The sequence below is a fragment of the Pyxicephalus adspersus genome, chromosome 8 (assembly GCF_032062135.1).
Source record: "Pyxicephalus adspersus chromosome 8, UCB_Pads_2.0, whole genome shotgun sequence".
NCBI lineage: Eukaryota > Metazoa > Chordata > Amphibia > Anura > Pyxicephalidae > Pyxicephalus > Pyxicephalus adspersus.
This window is the reverse complement of record NC_092865.1, coordinates 43455761-43471782: the sequence shown is the minus strand read 5'-3', so window position 1 is coordinate 43471782 and position 16022 is coordinate 43455761. Positions and strand designations below refer to the sequence as shown.

The window sequence follows — 16022 nt, the reverse complement described above, 5'->3', positions numbered from 1 at the left end:
GGATCCAAAATATTTCCAGCCACTCCAACTGCGGGCTAAAACGGAGAATGGCCCACCCTTGGGACCTTAGTTACATCTAGTTGTAACTAGACTGTATGATAAATCTTGCAATGCTTCATGCATTACACAGACTACTGTGGTCAATCACCCTATATCTGGTTATCCCCCTTTTGTTTTTGTATACAAAGATACAATCTTTTGGCAGGTATAAAAGTACCCGTATTGATACCAGTAATGTTTAAAGCTAACCTTAGATAAAGAGAATAGCTACTGCTATAAAGACAGAATAGGTCCTTAACACAGACTCAAATTGTACAATAAGCTCATTCTCAAAGGTAATACATGTGATATCTAAACTCCAGAAGCTATTGCTGAGAAAAAAAAAAAAAGGGTATTGCCCGAGGTCCAAGTCTTCTGAGGCTAGCAGTAAGAGGCAGTAAAGCCATTTGTATACATTTCCCACAAATGATTGGGTGCCATACATTTTTAAAAATCCAAACTATGCTTCTGGGAACATCTAAAGTTTTGTTAAGGATCCAAAAAAAACAACTTCTTGGATTGTTAAAAAGTGATTATATGACACAAACAAGTGTAACAAAGGAAGATGTTTGTAAACCTAAGGATCCCACCATGTTTATACATGTTTTTATGTGATTTTACAAGCATTTAAAAGTTTGCCTTAAAACACTGGAAATGCTTATTAATGCCTATGACGCATTTTGCAGCGATTTGCTGCGATTATAACAGTTTTAATTTTAACCCTGGGAAATGAGAACAAAGGTTACTCATTCCCCGAAAGGGTTAAATATACTTATCAAACAATGAGACCAGACTTTAATTTTAAAGTTGTTTTATTTTTTATTATATGTATGTGTTTGTTGTAAATTGTACTTACTTACCTGCTCCCGGGTACTTTTGAACATGTGATAAAGCACTGCTAGGGCTGCTCAGAGAAATAAAGAGAGGTTGTGTGGGTACACTGCTTCATAGCTGTGGCACATGTTCTGCACCCACATTGGTAATAATGGCTAAAATGTCTTCATTGAGATCAATGGAGGCTTATATTGACATTTTAAGCATTTATAAATGTGAGTTCTCAAAGGTTTTAAATTTTTAAAACGCGACAAGCAGCGCTATCTTAAACGTTATCTTAAATTTAAAAATGTGCTTTAAGGAAACGCCCTGGTGTAGACTAGGTTATTGGAATGCATGGGAATTTCAAACAAGGCCTTTTAAATGGTGAAACAAGTCTGGGGAAACAGTCCATGTAGACTAAGCCTAACAAACAAATAAGTAAAAAAAAGTAATAAATGCTAACAAAGTGATACATTGTACAACAATTTTAATACTTACCACACTCACTGGCTGAGCCACCAACGAGCTGAAAGAATTGCTGAGAAATTTTGATGTGGTCTCTCTACAAATTAAATGAGGAATAATCATGTTAAATAGCTACAAAAGATAAAATATTGCTTTAGATTATGTAAATTGCTAAACTATTATTTTGCAGTCACAAAAAATGTTTTTAGCAAATCAAAATTGTATACTATTTGAAATATTTGACCATGATGAATATAACTAATTTATGGATTTAATACTTTAGGGTGCAACTAAACCCACAAATAGAAGATATGCTATGAGGAACATGAAATGTTAACTGTGCCTTAGTGGAACACTCAAAAATATATCTTTTGTCTTTATACTGAAAAATAGTAGTGTACTTCCTTGTAGAAGTGTTCAGTTGAATCCAATCAGGGTCATGTCAGGCTTTGAATTTAGCCTCTGCGAGCTTGGATCAAAACTTTGAATTTTACAAATCCCAGTTATGATCTAAGTCGCAGATTTTGCTTGAGTGGGAAAATCAGCCAACTACAGATGTATTGAACAGGTGGTCAGTCTTGAAAAGGTAATAAAACTAAAAAGGGACATGCAGTGTTTGCCAAGTTGGCAAACTACTAGGTACTGCTAACTAGGTAAATTGTAGTTAGTAGATAGTAGACATGGTTTTTGTCTCTATCTAAGGACATGTGGGAATCATAAGAGAATATATGCCCATACCCCCACATTTTACGATATATATTAAATGAAGAAGAAAAGAATATGTATTTTTTTTTTTTTATATTTGTGTATTAAAAGAAAAGACAATCTTCATACATAATTACATAGTTAGAGGTTTTAGCATCCGTGGCCCAATAGACAAATATGGGGTTTGGATGTCATCACTATACAAAAATAAACTATATACAAAGTAACTGTGACCATGTTAATTTGTTATAGTAGTAGTATACACCTTCTAAATTAATTACATAAAATAACACATATAAGTGAGATATAAAAATATATATACACATTCTTATACCATATACATATGTGAATTATATTTCAATTCTCTACAGCAGGGGTGTCAAACTCAAATACACAGTGGGCCAAAATTAAAAACTTAGACAAAGATGCGGACTTGAATTTTTTTTTTTTTTTAAATTGAGAACGTTTTCCTTCACATTAGATATAAAACCTTGATGCGATCACGACCAGCATCACTTAGATATTAGCAGGCTACGCACAGCCTGAAACACAACTATATGATACAAGGCCATGGGTCGCCAAGAAGCCCCAGTAACTCCAAAAGCCTCCTGGCACCTCCCACATGTAGCTGAGGGGGAGTGCTGGAAATGCCAGAAATGGCCAATGCGGGGCCTAAATCCTATGAGTGGCCCACTGCTGGAACTCCCGCGTCATTGAAATAGCGCTGCTACTACAATTCCGGTATTACTTGCTTCTATAAAACAGTCCAATGCGGGACCATTCATAGGCAGAGAGCCCGCTGGTCTATAGATGCGAGTAATGCTGGGAATTGTAGTGGCGGCGATATTTCAATACAGTGGCGGGCCAGTTGCAGTTCATATTTAGGATTCCTTTGGGGGGGAAAAAAAAGGACGTTGGGGTTCAGATTTGGCCCCTGGGCCAGAGTTTGACACCCCTCCTCTATAGCATAATTATACATCCAATGTGATAATCTCTGGATAGAAAAGTAGAGTCAACGTTTACAGCTAAAAGACATTTAAACATAGATTTCAGAAATTACAATGGAAGATATGGATACGGTATGTAAAAATAAATCTTTACAGTAGTTAAATATGTGGCTTAACTACAAATAGCTGAAGCATTGCAAGTTGTGGCAAAGCACACAAACTGACAAGGCTATAGTACTAGTTTAACTTGCAGTAGTGACAAATCACTTCTTTGCAACATATTTCCAGTCACTTTTGTGATTACATTACTAGCTACAGATTGCTGTTAAAAGCAGGCATTAGTGATTTGTAGCAGCAATAAAAAATGTTCTGTCTAGTATGACCCTGAGGCTAGTTTTATATCAGTTTATACAATATTACAAAGGATTGATGCAAAAGGCATAATTTGTTAATTTATAAATTGTGTTACCATATTTACTGTTGAGTATTTGTCACATATGGGTTATATTGTCTAAATAACAGGCTTATTTTACAGCATAAAAAAAACAAAAAATGTATATCAACTATATTAGTTTATTTTCTCAGTAAACTCACCGAGCCTATTTCTTGTCCAAGTGCCGCATTCACAACACCTTTGAGAATATACTCCTATATGTTAAAAAGGAAAGACATTTGTATTACAGGAATTTACAGGTATTGACCAGAAAAGGTACAGTTAAAATGGCACTATATATTTGTACATTTTAAAGTAATTACAACAACTTTTAGCTCTTCACTATAGGAAGCTTACCAGTCCAACCCATATTAGTCTATAATACAATGCCTATATAGAAAATCCATGTGCAATATAAAAAAGAAAAAAGCATAAGCAGCAAGACAGGGGCACATGTGACCATTGTAAGAAAAAGATAAATGGGTGAAAGGTAGAGAGGTTCAATGGAAGGGAATGTGTGGAGCTCTGGGCCCAGGCTGTTTAAATTTAAATCATTTATTATTATTAAATGTAAAGTTATGCACTTGGGGGCTAACAATATGCATACATTTGGGGGAGTCAAAAATGCAAAAGGATCTGGTGGTTTTGGTAGATCATATACTTAATAATAGCATACAATGCCAAGCTGCAATATCTAAAGCTAGCAAAGTACTTTATTGTAACAAAAGAGGAATAGACTGCAGAGAATGAGACATAATCCTGCCCCTGTAGAAAGCATTGGTCAGACCACATCTGCAATGTGCAGGACAGTTTTGGGCAGCAGTTCACAAAAAGGATAGTGGATATTGGAAATGGGGAGAATGCAGAGAAGGGCAACTAAATAAAGGAATGGAGGACAGTTCAGCTATGAGGATAGATTAGCTTATTTGAATCTATTCTCTCTTGACAGAATAGGGGGAATACATTTGGGAAAGTAAAAAATGTAAAAGCATTTAGGGGTTTTACATAGTATAGTTACATAGTTAGTTAGGTTCAAAAGTCAATCAAGTTCACTAGGGATATAAACATTTCCCAGATAAAAACCCGAGAGGAAGCCAGAGGAAGGCAAAAAAACACTGGATCAATTTGCTTGAACAGGGGAGAAAAATTATTTCCTGATCCCTTGAGGCAATCAGATGCTCCTGGTTCAACAGTCTCTGTTTTTTTTACTTTAAAACTTTAATACCCAGTTTATTGATGCATCTAGAAAAGCATCCTGCTTTTTCCTTAAGCAATTTGCTGAAACTACTTCCTGAGGGAGCCTATTCCTCATATTCACAGACCTTACACCGGACCATGGAGTACACCACTAATAACCTTAGAGCATTTAGAACATAGGTTTCAAACCTTTTTTGGTCAGAGCCCACTTTTTCAAGAAGTGATTCGATAGCACCCCCCCTTTGGTGAACTATACTATACTATATATTGAAAAACAAAGACATTTTTTTTTATGTATATTCATTTTTTTTTATTTATATTTTGTGTTAAGGGAGGGAAAAACAAAAAAAGAAAAGGGGGGAAATAAGGAGAAAGTGGGAGGGGAATAACAGTCATTACAATACAGATACAGCCAAAAACAATATTGTATCATTGTAAAGAACAAAAATCATAATTAACATATAACACATTTAACTCAATTATTCGTCACATAAAACTTATATTAGTCGCATATAACAAGTATATACTTTCCAGAAAGATTCAAATTAACAACTATTTATCAAGGAAAAATTTATTTAAACCTAAATTATCCTTTCCAAATCAGGTTGACCCTATTCCAACAGTTATGCAAAACAAATTCTTACATCAATTGTTTACAGAAAATATTATATTATTTCAGAGAACATCTTCAGATCATATGTATTAAAAGATGATCAAATGTAAATCCTAATCCTAAATACAATTGAATATCTGGAGAGTTTTTATAACAATCCGATAAATCCCAAGGAGTACAATTGTTAGACCTATTCTCTTCCCATGCAATTTGATATTGCATGGCTTAAATCTCATTGACCTCACACAACCATTCTGGTAATTTAGTACATTTATACCCCAATGACAGGCTACAACCCGTTGGCCTGCTGTAATAAAATGATGTAAAATGCCCTTCTTGATCCGTTCTAAAGGACTAGGTAAAATGATCAAAAGAGTAATAGTGGGGTGTGGACTTGTGTCCAAATCCAAAATTCGGTTGTGTAGGTAAAAGATTTTCTGCCAAAACAATTTAACAGTTGGACAAGAGCTCCAAATATGTAACATAGAACCTTGCGAGTGCCCACATCTCCAACATTTAGATAAATATGTCTGATCAAATGTATTCATGTCCTTAGGGCATCTATACCATCTAATAAGAATCTTATATGATCTTTCTTGATCCTTATTGGATCTAGACATCTTATGTATCAATAAGAAAGATTTTTCCATTTCATCTTGACCTATATAAATTCCTAGTAAGGAACAAAGTGAGGCAGACCAGGTCGCATCTCATCTAATAAGATTCTATTTATACAGGTTAAACCATGAGTTACTCTTAAAATTTGGGTATCCAAAGGGTCTTAAAGGGAGGTATTTTACCTTTATGTAAAATTTGAACCACATATGGGTGTTCTTCAATATTCCAAGACAAAAATCTAAAGCATCCAAGTGCTGGGACAAATTCTGGATTCCTAAATAAAGGAGTCAATGGACTTCGTCTAGTAGACAATAAAAATCATTTTACCAAAGAATACCCTAGGGATAAAACTATTGTAACTGTAGGAGAAGTACATGAAGAGAGGACACGAAATTGAGATTGGATCCAAGAAGCATTAACTAAATAAACAGAGGCCAGTGTTTCATCTAAAGAAACCCATAATTTTTTGGTTCCATTCCACAATCCTATGCAACACTGCTGTTATATAATATAACCTAAAATCTGGTATGGCCAGCCCTCCCTCTGATTTCCAGTGGGAGAGGATCCGCGCCTTCTTCCCTTGTCAAATAAAGTTTCTTCTCCAGGGACCCCCTTTCCCAAAATAAGTAAGGCTCATGCCAAATTCCTTGACAAAGAGTTTACTACGGACAAGAGAGAGCAGTCAAAGATCTAAAAGCTAACAGTGCCCCAGGCCCAGATGGGCTATCCAATGCAAAGCTTATGGTGAATAATTGGCTCTCCTATCTGGCATTCTTCTTTATCTACTTAGGAAAAGGTTAGAGGGTTCATATTATTTGAAGTATGTACTTGGAACAATGGGTTGTGGCCCAGCATTTCTCAGTATAAGAGCTTCTCTTTACTCAATGCCCTCAGCACACATAGAGACCAAGGACCATTATTCACCATTAATTCATATACAGCGAAGTACCATACATGTCCCCTATCTCTCGCTATTTTTTGCCTTAGCTATAGAACCACTGGTGATACCCATCAGACTTAATCCAGACATTAAAGGTATCAAGTGTGACCCCACTGAACACAAATGTGGTCTGTTTGCTGATGACACCCTTATGTATGTTTCATCCCCCCTAATATCCCTGCCTAACCTATTCATAGAGCTACACCTTTTCTCAGAGGTCTTGGGCCTGAGGGTAAATAGAAGCAATTTTTCGTCTCCCAACATCTCGCTCTCAAACTCACTGGTAGCTCAACTTCAGGAGGACTTTGATTTTGAATGGAGCACTAAATCTATATCATATTTGGGCATACAAATCACATCATCATTTCAGTAATTGTATCAAGCGAATTAGGCCCCCTTATTTTGTACAATCAATGGAGCTCTTCTCCACCTTCCTGGTTTGGAAGAATAGCAGCAGTCAAAATGAACATTACCTAGATTGATATATTTATTTCAGACACTACCCATAGCCATTACCAAATTGGTGCTTCATAACATTCAAAACAAATTGCTAAAATTAATTTGGGACAACAAGCAACATAGAAAAAACCCTATATACCCCTAAGGCCTGGATGTGCCCAACATTTCCCTTTACCACAAAGCAGGGCAAATCGCTGCATTAGGGCAGAGCACCCTACCAAATCCCACGCCGCAATTACCTAATGTGGAAGCCCTGTCATGTCTCTCCATCCCGATGGAGGTTCCTATGCGGATCCCTGCAGCTAAACAACCAGCAATCCTTTGCCCCTCCTATGCCTTGGATGTGTGGTATGGTCAAAAAAGAAATTATAACCTACACTCTCCACACTCCCTACTCACACCCCTTTGGAACAACCCAGATTTTCCTCCTCGATTACAGAGGCGAATGGGAGAATATTTGCTGTATATGATTCATTGTTCCCACCGAACAAAAAACTTTTCTATATGACCCAGTTAAGGCAGATCTGGGAAAAGAATGAAAAGTCCAGGATTGGCATTAATTAGCGAGCTCATTATCCACCATATCCCTCAATACTTTGCTCATAGAAACCAACTATAAACTGTTGATGCGCTGATACTTGGTGCTCATTCGGATACACAAGCTAAATCCAAATATCTCACCCATATGCTATAGAAGTTGTGGCCAGATGGGCACCGTGTTGCATGCTAGGTGGCATTGTCCCCGCGTTCAGAGATTCTGGATTCATATTTACAATCTTATATTTTCAGTTACACAATCTCCCAATACCAGTGGAGAGCACCCTGTTTTCTAAATTTGATGACCCATACCTTAAAGTTAGGACTGATCTTTTACAAATTTTTAGTGGCCTAAATTTCCATTGCTTGTTACTGGAAAGCCACCACCATACCTCTTGATTTTACTAAACATAAACCTAATTAGATAATGACAAATGATACGTTGACTTGTACCCTTAAGAATAATGTGAACATATTTATAAGACAAGGGACCCTTAGATTGCATTCAATTCTGTGTAAACCAAGTGAGAGGAACCTCCCCTTCCCTTTCTTACCGGTCCTGTCCTTTCCTTCCCTTTTCCCCCCCTTTGTTTTCCCCCTCCTCTTTTTTTTCTTATTTTTATTTGTGACCCCAACCCGTTTGTCACTTAGCACATTGCCCAGCAAAGTTGGAACTCAGCAAGTTATTAAATGCTTTTGCCGCTTTGAGAAGTTGGATAATTTGCATTGCCTGAAACAAACAAATAGGCATAGCCTGAGTACTAAGGCTATATATCAGCAACAGGCCTGATGCAAAAATCCATAACTAGATTTCTGTATTTTACTGTCTGTTGCTTGAAAGTTACTTTTAGAGTTTTAACAGATTCTGTGATCCAACTTGTTAGAAATCAACAATTTTAACATTGTTAGGATCGGCTGTACATTTTGTTCCATTATTTATATATGGCTAGAGTATGTACTTGTTGTTAATATTTACATCCCCTCCCCTCTTGGTTGTATTTCACCTATTTTTTTTTTTTTAAATGAACATCATTATCAAATAACTACAGACCAGTAAAGCTGCGTACACACCTGCAATTTTTCTCGTTGGAAAGGATCTTTCACGATCCTTTCCAACGAGAAAAGACTGCATGATGCATGAACGATGCTGTACATACAGCACCGTTCATGCTCTATGGAGAGGGGAGGGGGAGAGCGACGGAGCGGCACCCTGCTGCGCGCTCTCCCCTTCCCTTTCATTAGGATCGGTCGTCGGACGATGGACGACGACCGACTGTACACACGGCAGATTTTCGCCCGATAATTGGCCGATACAGATTATCGGGCGAGAAAAATTTGCCGTGTGTACGCAGCTTAAGTTTAACTTCTGCAGTTGGAAAGATACTGGAGAGTTTGATAGAGAACAACATTAAAGAGTTTTAGCTAGAAAATAATATTTTAAGTGATAGTCAGCATGGATTAAAAAAGACTGAAGTTGTCAAACAAATGTACTCTCTTTTTATGAGGAAGGAAGTAAATTTTTAGACAATGAAGAAACAATGAAGTAGCAGGTAACATAGTATACTGTACTTGGACTTGAACCCAGATAAAAGGTTTGGAAAATTAAGTCTGTAAATGGATAGACCACATCCAGAGACTAGTGGTTAATGATCCATATGCTAATTGGTTCAAGGCTTATTAGCGGTGTACCCCAAGGTTCAGTGTTGGTACAATTACTGTTTAACATATTTAAAAGTGATATAGAATTTGTGATTTAAAGGACAATTTCTGTGTTTGCAGATGACATAATACTATGTAATGTAATATGGTTCATATAGCATGTTTATCTACAAGCAGACCTGGATGCACTGAATCATATTTATTATTGATAAATGTAAAGTTATGCACTTGGGGGCTAACAACATGCATGCTTTTTACAGTCTAAGGGGAATACATTTGGGAAAGTCAAAAATGGAAAAGAAGTGAGTTTTGGTAAACCATAGAATTAATAATAGCAAGCAATGCCAGGCCACAATTTTTAAGCTAGCAAACTATTTTCTTGTAATAAAAGAGATAAAGCCTGAAGAGATAGAGACAATCCTGCTCCTTTACAAAGCATTAGTCAGACCTTATCTCGAATATGCAGTCCAGTTTTGAGCATCAGTTTACAAAATGGATATGTTGTCTCTTGAGAAGAGGTATTTGAGGGGAGATACAATCGCTTTAGAAAATATGTTTAATCTCTGCATCAGGAAGGGATTTTTCACAGTAAGGTCTGTAAAATGGAATAGGCTCCCTCAGCAAGTAGTTTTATCAGCTGTTAAAGATTGCTTTAATAAAAAGCTGAATGCTTTTCTAGAAGCACAAATAATAACTCAATCAGGTCTTGCCAGCATCTTCTTTGCTTTTCTTCCTAAGTTACCGGATCTCGCACTGTGTAGGTGAGAGATCAAGTGGTGGGAAAAAAAGAGTCCCGATCTCACTGCCCATACGTGAGATTAGCATTTTTGACAAAAAGCTCCTATTGACAAAAAGCTCCTTCCGAGATTGGAAATTTTCGATTGACTTCACAGAACACAGCCAATTCAGACAAGTTATTCAACAGTAGGTTTGACCTTAAACACACAAGTCAGTGTTAAAATTAGACACAATCATTGATCATAAAGTAAAGCTGAATATATACCTGTGGAGTAGATGGTTCTTGGTCTTTAATCAAGTTAAAAGCTTCTTGCACGTCATCTTGATTATGAAAAGAAAGAAAACCAATAGAGTAAATGTAACAAAAATTATGCAAAAAACAGACATTGTACCAAATTTGAAAATGCATATAACACTTGTTGTTTGTGTTTTGGCACTATGTTATACAAATTCAAATGGTCTGTAATATAAACTTGTTAGATTTCCACTAATATATTGTAGGCGAATTGTCTTTTATTCAGATTGCTGAATATGATATCATAAATCAACATTTCAGGACTATATAGGGCCACTTTCTTAAGATACATGTGCAGTATCATTTTGCAGTAGCACTTTTTAAATGATCACAAATACGAACATGGAATATTAACACCATCCTGAATTCAGTCATAGAGGCTTCCCTTTCCCACCATATTATTCATAAATTTATATAATAAAAACATCCAAAAACTAAAATTTTTATATGCAGAAAACAAATACCAAAAAAAAAGTAAAATGTAATGTAATGTAGGGGTCCTAACAAAGCAGAAGATCTTACCTTGTTGCGCATTAAGTGACCCTGGGTGAAGTGAGGAATGCATTTGTAAGGATTTATTTAATTTAATGTACCTGCTAACTGCCTAAAGTGGTTATCAGGAGTGGGTAACCTCTATTTTTTTCCTAGATCAAGTGAGCCTGATGGCGGTGGCAAATGTTACAAGAGCAATGGAGGGGCACCAGTGCTGGCAGCTGAAGTGAGTTCTGCAATGCAGAGTTATTACAAACAAGTCTGCACTGGGCAAGCTCAAATCAGTAGGAGGTCACTACAAAACTGCAGGAGCTAGCAGACAGGTGCAAATTGAAGGGCCAAACCAGGGAAAGCAACAAGCAGTTAGTCTGGCACAGAAACAGCAGGTGGAGTGACAGGTAACAAAGGGCAGTATAGTGGAATACGGCAAACAGGTGTAGGTCATGTTAGCTGACCAAGCTCTGCAATAGGAGATTACAAAATAAGTTAACAATCAAAAGGATAATCTGAAAAAAACCCCAGAAATGTACAGTTGATCTTTTCAGGCTAGGTCATTACATAGATTAAATGTGCAGAGGTGCACAAGAACACACACACTCTCATGCAGAGTGGTACTCTTTTTAGTTGTCATAGGTTGTAGCCTTACACCACAGTATATTTTACTTTTTTGGTAAGAGTTTTCAGATGCTTACATCTTATACTTTAATCTTTATGAAGTTATTTTTTTTTCAGGTGGAGAAAAGTGCAACTAGTTGTGTTTGCCATTCATATATTGGCCACTTAGTGTTAGAATTAGATCAACCTCATATTTCTATGTAGTCCCTTTGTATTCCAGTAGTAGGGAGTACAGAGAACCTCAAACTCTGCCAGTGTGAAGATAAAACCGTGCTTTTTCCAGTGATGAGTGCCACACTTTATCATTCAACATCTGAAACATATGGGTGGGGTGTAACATTGTCATAAGCATAGGATGAACACCAATGCATTGGAACAGCACTAAAACGGGAATCAATTTGTTAAACAAAAACGCATGTTAGCACTTTTGCGAGTTTGGAAACATTTTGCAATTTTTAATATTATTTCTGCTAAATACATTCTTCTTTGTGTTGTAGTAGACAGAAGTGCTTGATGCCAAATTCAGAGGGTATTTGGAATCATGTACCCCAATGTTTCCTAGAAAAAGAGGATAATGGGCTGTAAATAAATGTTTTGCTTTTTGCAATAAAAATTTGCAGCTCTATATTTGGGATCCAGGCCTGAAGTGTCCTGTAAGGAATGGGTGGGCCAGTCACATCATTGTTTGTGGATGTTTTTGCGAATAAAAGTGAGCAAAGTGCCCTGAAATTGGAATTAAAGCTTGAAACACCAAGCAAGTGTGTTTGAAGCTAATCCCCCACAGTGTGTCTTTCAGGTCTTAATACTAGGTTTACAGAAACTAACATGCTATCCATTAACATGGATTATGCATACTACCTTAAAAAAATTATAGTTTACATTAGCCTGGAGTCCTGTCAAAATGTATCTTGCCAATATCTTTTCAAGGAGAACGAGCAAAAAAAAAATTTCAGAATCACCTTGCCGAAGGTAGTAAATCACCAAGTTTAAACGAGCCTCAGGAATTACATCTATCAAAGGTGGTAGAACCTGCAAAGCTCCTTCACCAGCACGGAAAACTACCTAAAAATATACACTTTTATTAGATTAGCAAAAAAAGTAGAAAGTCATAAAATATTAGTTTTTAAAGGTGAACTCCAGGCACACAACAAACACAGTACCAAACCTCCCACCTCTCTGGAATTCATTGCTCAACAGAAATCATGGCTCAAAAGCTCAATTCATGGCTCAACAGTATGATAGGTATCATACTTATCCTACAGCACCCTTTTAGAAGAAATTGGGATTCAAAGAATATAAGGGGACATTTATATGTGTCAGGGCACCATAGTATTGTAGCAGTAATAAAATTTTAGTCTGGGGGTTAACCTCAAGGGTCCCCCACTTACAGAAGGTAAGTGGCCAGCTATGTGTGTCAGGGTAGCTTGGTATGACAGGTATAGTTTTTCATATCTTGTGATGGCGCCATAGTGATTACATTTTAGGGGGAGTTAGCCACAAGAGTCACCACTTACAGTTACATTTCCCTTTTATTACAGAGAAATTGGGGTTCATAAAGAGTAAAGTGATAGCTATGTGTGATAGGGTAGCATAATATGTTGGGTAAAAAAATGTATGGGAGGGGGGGCAAAAGGCATTTCCTACTAGCTCCCACATTTCCAGTTGCCAACATGCCTCTGTTCCAGAGAAATTGAGGGTCACAGAAGGTGGCCAGCTATGTGTAACAGGCACCCCAAAAGCCACTCAGTCCATCACACCACAGCGTCTGCAGATTTGATTACAGGTGGCAGTGAGTGGTACTGAGCCTCTCCCCCTTGGGCAGGGTTCAAGGGCATGAGGAAAGAGTAACCACACTGCAACCTCACCACCAGTCTGAACACAGTCTTGAAATTTTGTGAACGAGCAAGTATATATTTGGGGCACCACAGCACTGAGCAAATTGACATCACCTTAATGCTCATTGCCATGGAAGTGGGTCCCAGGGGTCCCTAACATGTAAACTCAATTTGGGTACCAAGGTTTTGAAATAGCCCCCCTTAAAGTGAAAATATCCCTGCTTGTGATTAGGATTTTATGCTTTTGACCCCGTATCTAGCAACTTGTTATGTTTAGGGGAATTAAGTTTAGTAACAGATTTTAGGGTGCCATGTGTACCCTGAAAATATCACATTTCTATGACACTCACTCACTGGTTTATACATGGGGATAATGACAGCAGCATACACACAGCTCTCATGCTGCTGCTGCACAAAGTAAGATTATCTCACAGTACAAGGTGGGCTGGGAACAGCTCATTCTCTTGGTAGCACAATCTCATAGAATAAATACATAGAAGATATGCGCGCCATCCCCCACAAGACAACGAGCAGAGACAGCAGAGAGAGAATCAGCAGAGGGCCGGATGTGGCCCACGGGCCATAGGTTGGGCACCCCTGTCCTAGATGATTGAAAAAATACAAAACAATAAAAATGTGTTGCACAATGTATTATTTTATACAGTGATGAAACACTTGTATCTAATCTGATCCCAAACTACTATGCATAGTGCATAGGGGCACTCCAATGCATTTTATGTGGAGGGCACCCAAGCAGGGCAGAGAAGGACAGAGCAGTTCGGCTACAGGTGGTATAGTGAGATAACCAGTTGCCCAGAGAACAGAAAATGCCTGGTATGACTGGTTGCCTTAATGAAATGTTTGCATGGTAGGAACCTGCTAGGGCAAATTCTATAAGAACAACTAGGAATATGCTAAATAATGTAAGGGTATTGTTATTTTATACATTGTCTGCCCAGAGTTCAACAATACATAAAAGTGCAAAACTAAAAAGAACTTACAAGGTTGTGCTTAATCAGCTCCTTCGCAAATTCAAATGAAGATGAAGTATTATCCATTAAACTTTTCAGTTCTGCCTGTTAAATGGAAATATTAGAATTAAAGAAAAAATGCATTTTAATTTACATTATGCACATGACTCTGTGTATGTTAAAATTCTCCACATATATAGCTGTAGTTTTAATGGAGAGCAACATTTTTCACTTTATTCAGTGAAAACCACAGCTGAAAACACGATACATAATACATAAAAGCAGCAGATAGGGGAAACATCTGATTATTTCATCCATATGGTCATGCAGCCAGTGCCTGGCACTCTACTTCACAATTCTTGACACTGAAATGGTGACAATATTGCTACATTTGCATGGCTTCTTTAACTGCTAAACGTGGGTAACAGTTGTTATGCATAGTCTCTTCAATTTTAAGGATGTCTCTTCACAGATTTTCAGAGGTCTCTTTTCATTTAATAATTTGTCTAAATGGCGAATATATATGTTAACAAGGCATTGACTTTGAAGCTTTCTTGTACCCTTTTCCTGACTTGTGTTTTTCAGTCAAGTATTCAGAGTTGCTTGAAGTATTGTTTGTTTTGTTGTTGTAGGGTATGCCACATTACTTCACAGGAAAACTTGAGGATTCAGTGAGTGCAATGTCTCCTTTCTATTGAAGGAGATGATATAAAATGGTACATGCTACATACCTACAGAGGAGTGCAAAGTTCTTCTCAAAATTGCAGGAGATAGATAAGACTAAGTTACTGCAAACCCAGTGCAATGTTTCCCTTATATTGAAGCTGATAAGCTGGTACATTGTTGCAAACTTACAGTTGTAACTTTGTTATTAGTACATGTATGCATTTGTATTATTTTTTCATTGCATTTTTGTTGAATATTTTGTTTTTGTTTGAATTAAGCTCCTGGTTATTTTGGAATACTGACTGAGGACCAGATGGCCAGATGCTATCAAAAATGATTGACCTAGGCCAGGGGTCTGCAACCTTTTGAGTCGGAAGAGTCAAAAATTACAATTTACAAAATTTCAAAGTTTTTGAAGAGCCACAATTTTTTTTCTTGCCAACAATAAATAGTACTCGCATAAATAAAGTTTTTTGATAAAAAAAACTAATCTATTTATTCATAAGAAAAAATATCTATTTATTCATATTCATAGTGTTTTTCACAACAAATTAGAAAATATATATGGCATTATTAGATAATTAGCTATTATTTAAGTAAAGAATTAAAACATTTAAACATTTACTTACAACACTAACTTGTACTTCAATAACAAACAATTGAGCAAACAAATTCAATGGGAGCGATGGCTTTGCATGGTTATTCAAGTTGAAAATTTAAACTTTACTAAACAGTGTAACTTGTACTTAAAATAAAAAAAAATAACATACATTTGAGCAAACAAATTGAATGGGAGCGTTGGCTTTGCATGGTTTTAGAAAGTTTGGATAACATTAGATGACATTTCATTTTCCTCAGAATTCTGTAATGGTGAAACAGGTACAAACATTCTGATTTTTCATGCATTGTTGCTAAACTGCCCACTTTTGTATTTTATTGTAGAAATCTAGATACCTTTAGGCACCGATTCTATCTTTCAGCC

The 16022-nt window shown here is 36.8% G+C and overlaps 1 protein-coding gene across 1 annotated transcript in view; it reads right to left on the bottom strand.

Annotated features, from left to right (window-relative positions):
- IFT56 (intraflagellar transport 56) overlaps positions 1-16022 on the bottom strand; it is a 47403-nt gene that overhangs the window by 19641 nt on the left and 11740 nt on the right. The window contains exons 3-7 of the mRNA XM_072420230.1: positions 14405-14479; positions 12528-12630; positions 10432-10487; positions 3567-3620; positions 1354-1417 (exon numbers count right to left, since the gene is read on the bottom strand). Of these exons, the coding sequence (XP_072276331.1) occupies positions 1354-1417; positions 3567-3620; positions 10432-10487; positions 12528-12630; positions 14405-14479 (352 nt within the window). The remainder of the gene's footprint in view (positions 1-1353; positions 1418-3566; positions 3621-10431; positions 10488-12527; positions 12631-14404; positions 14480-16022) is intronic.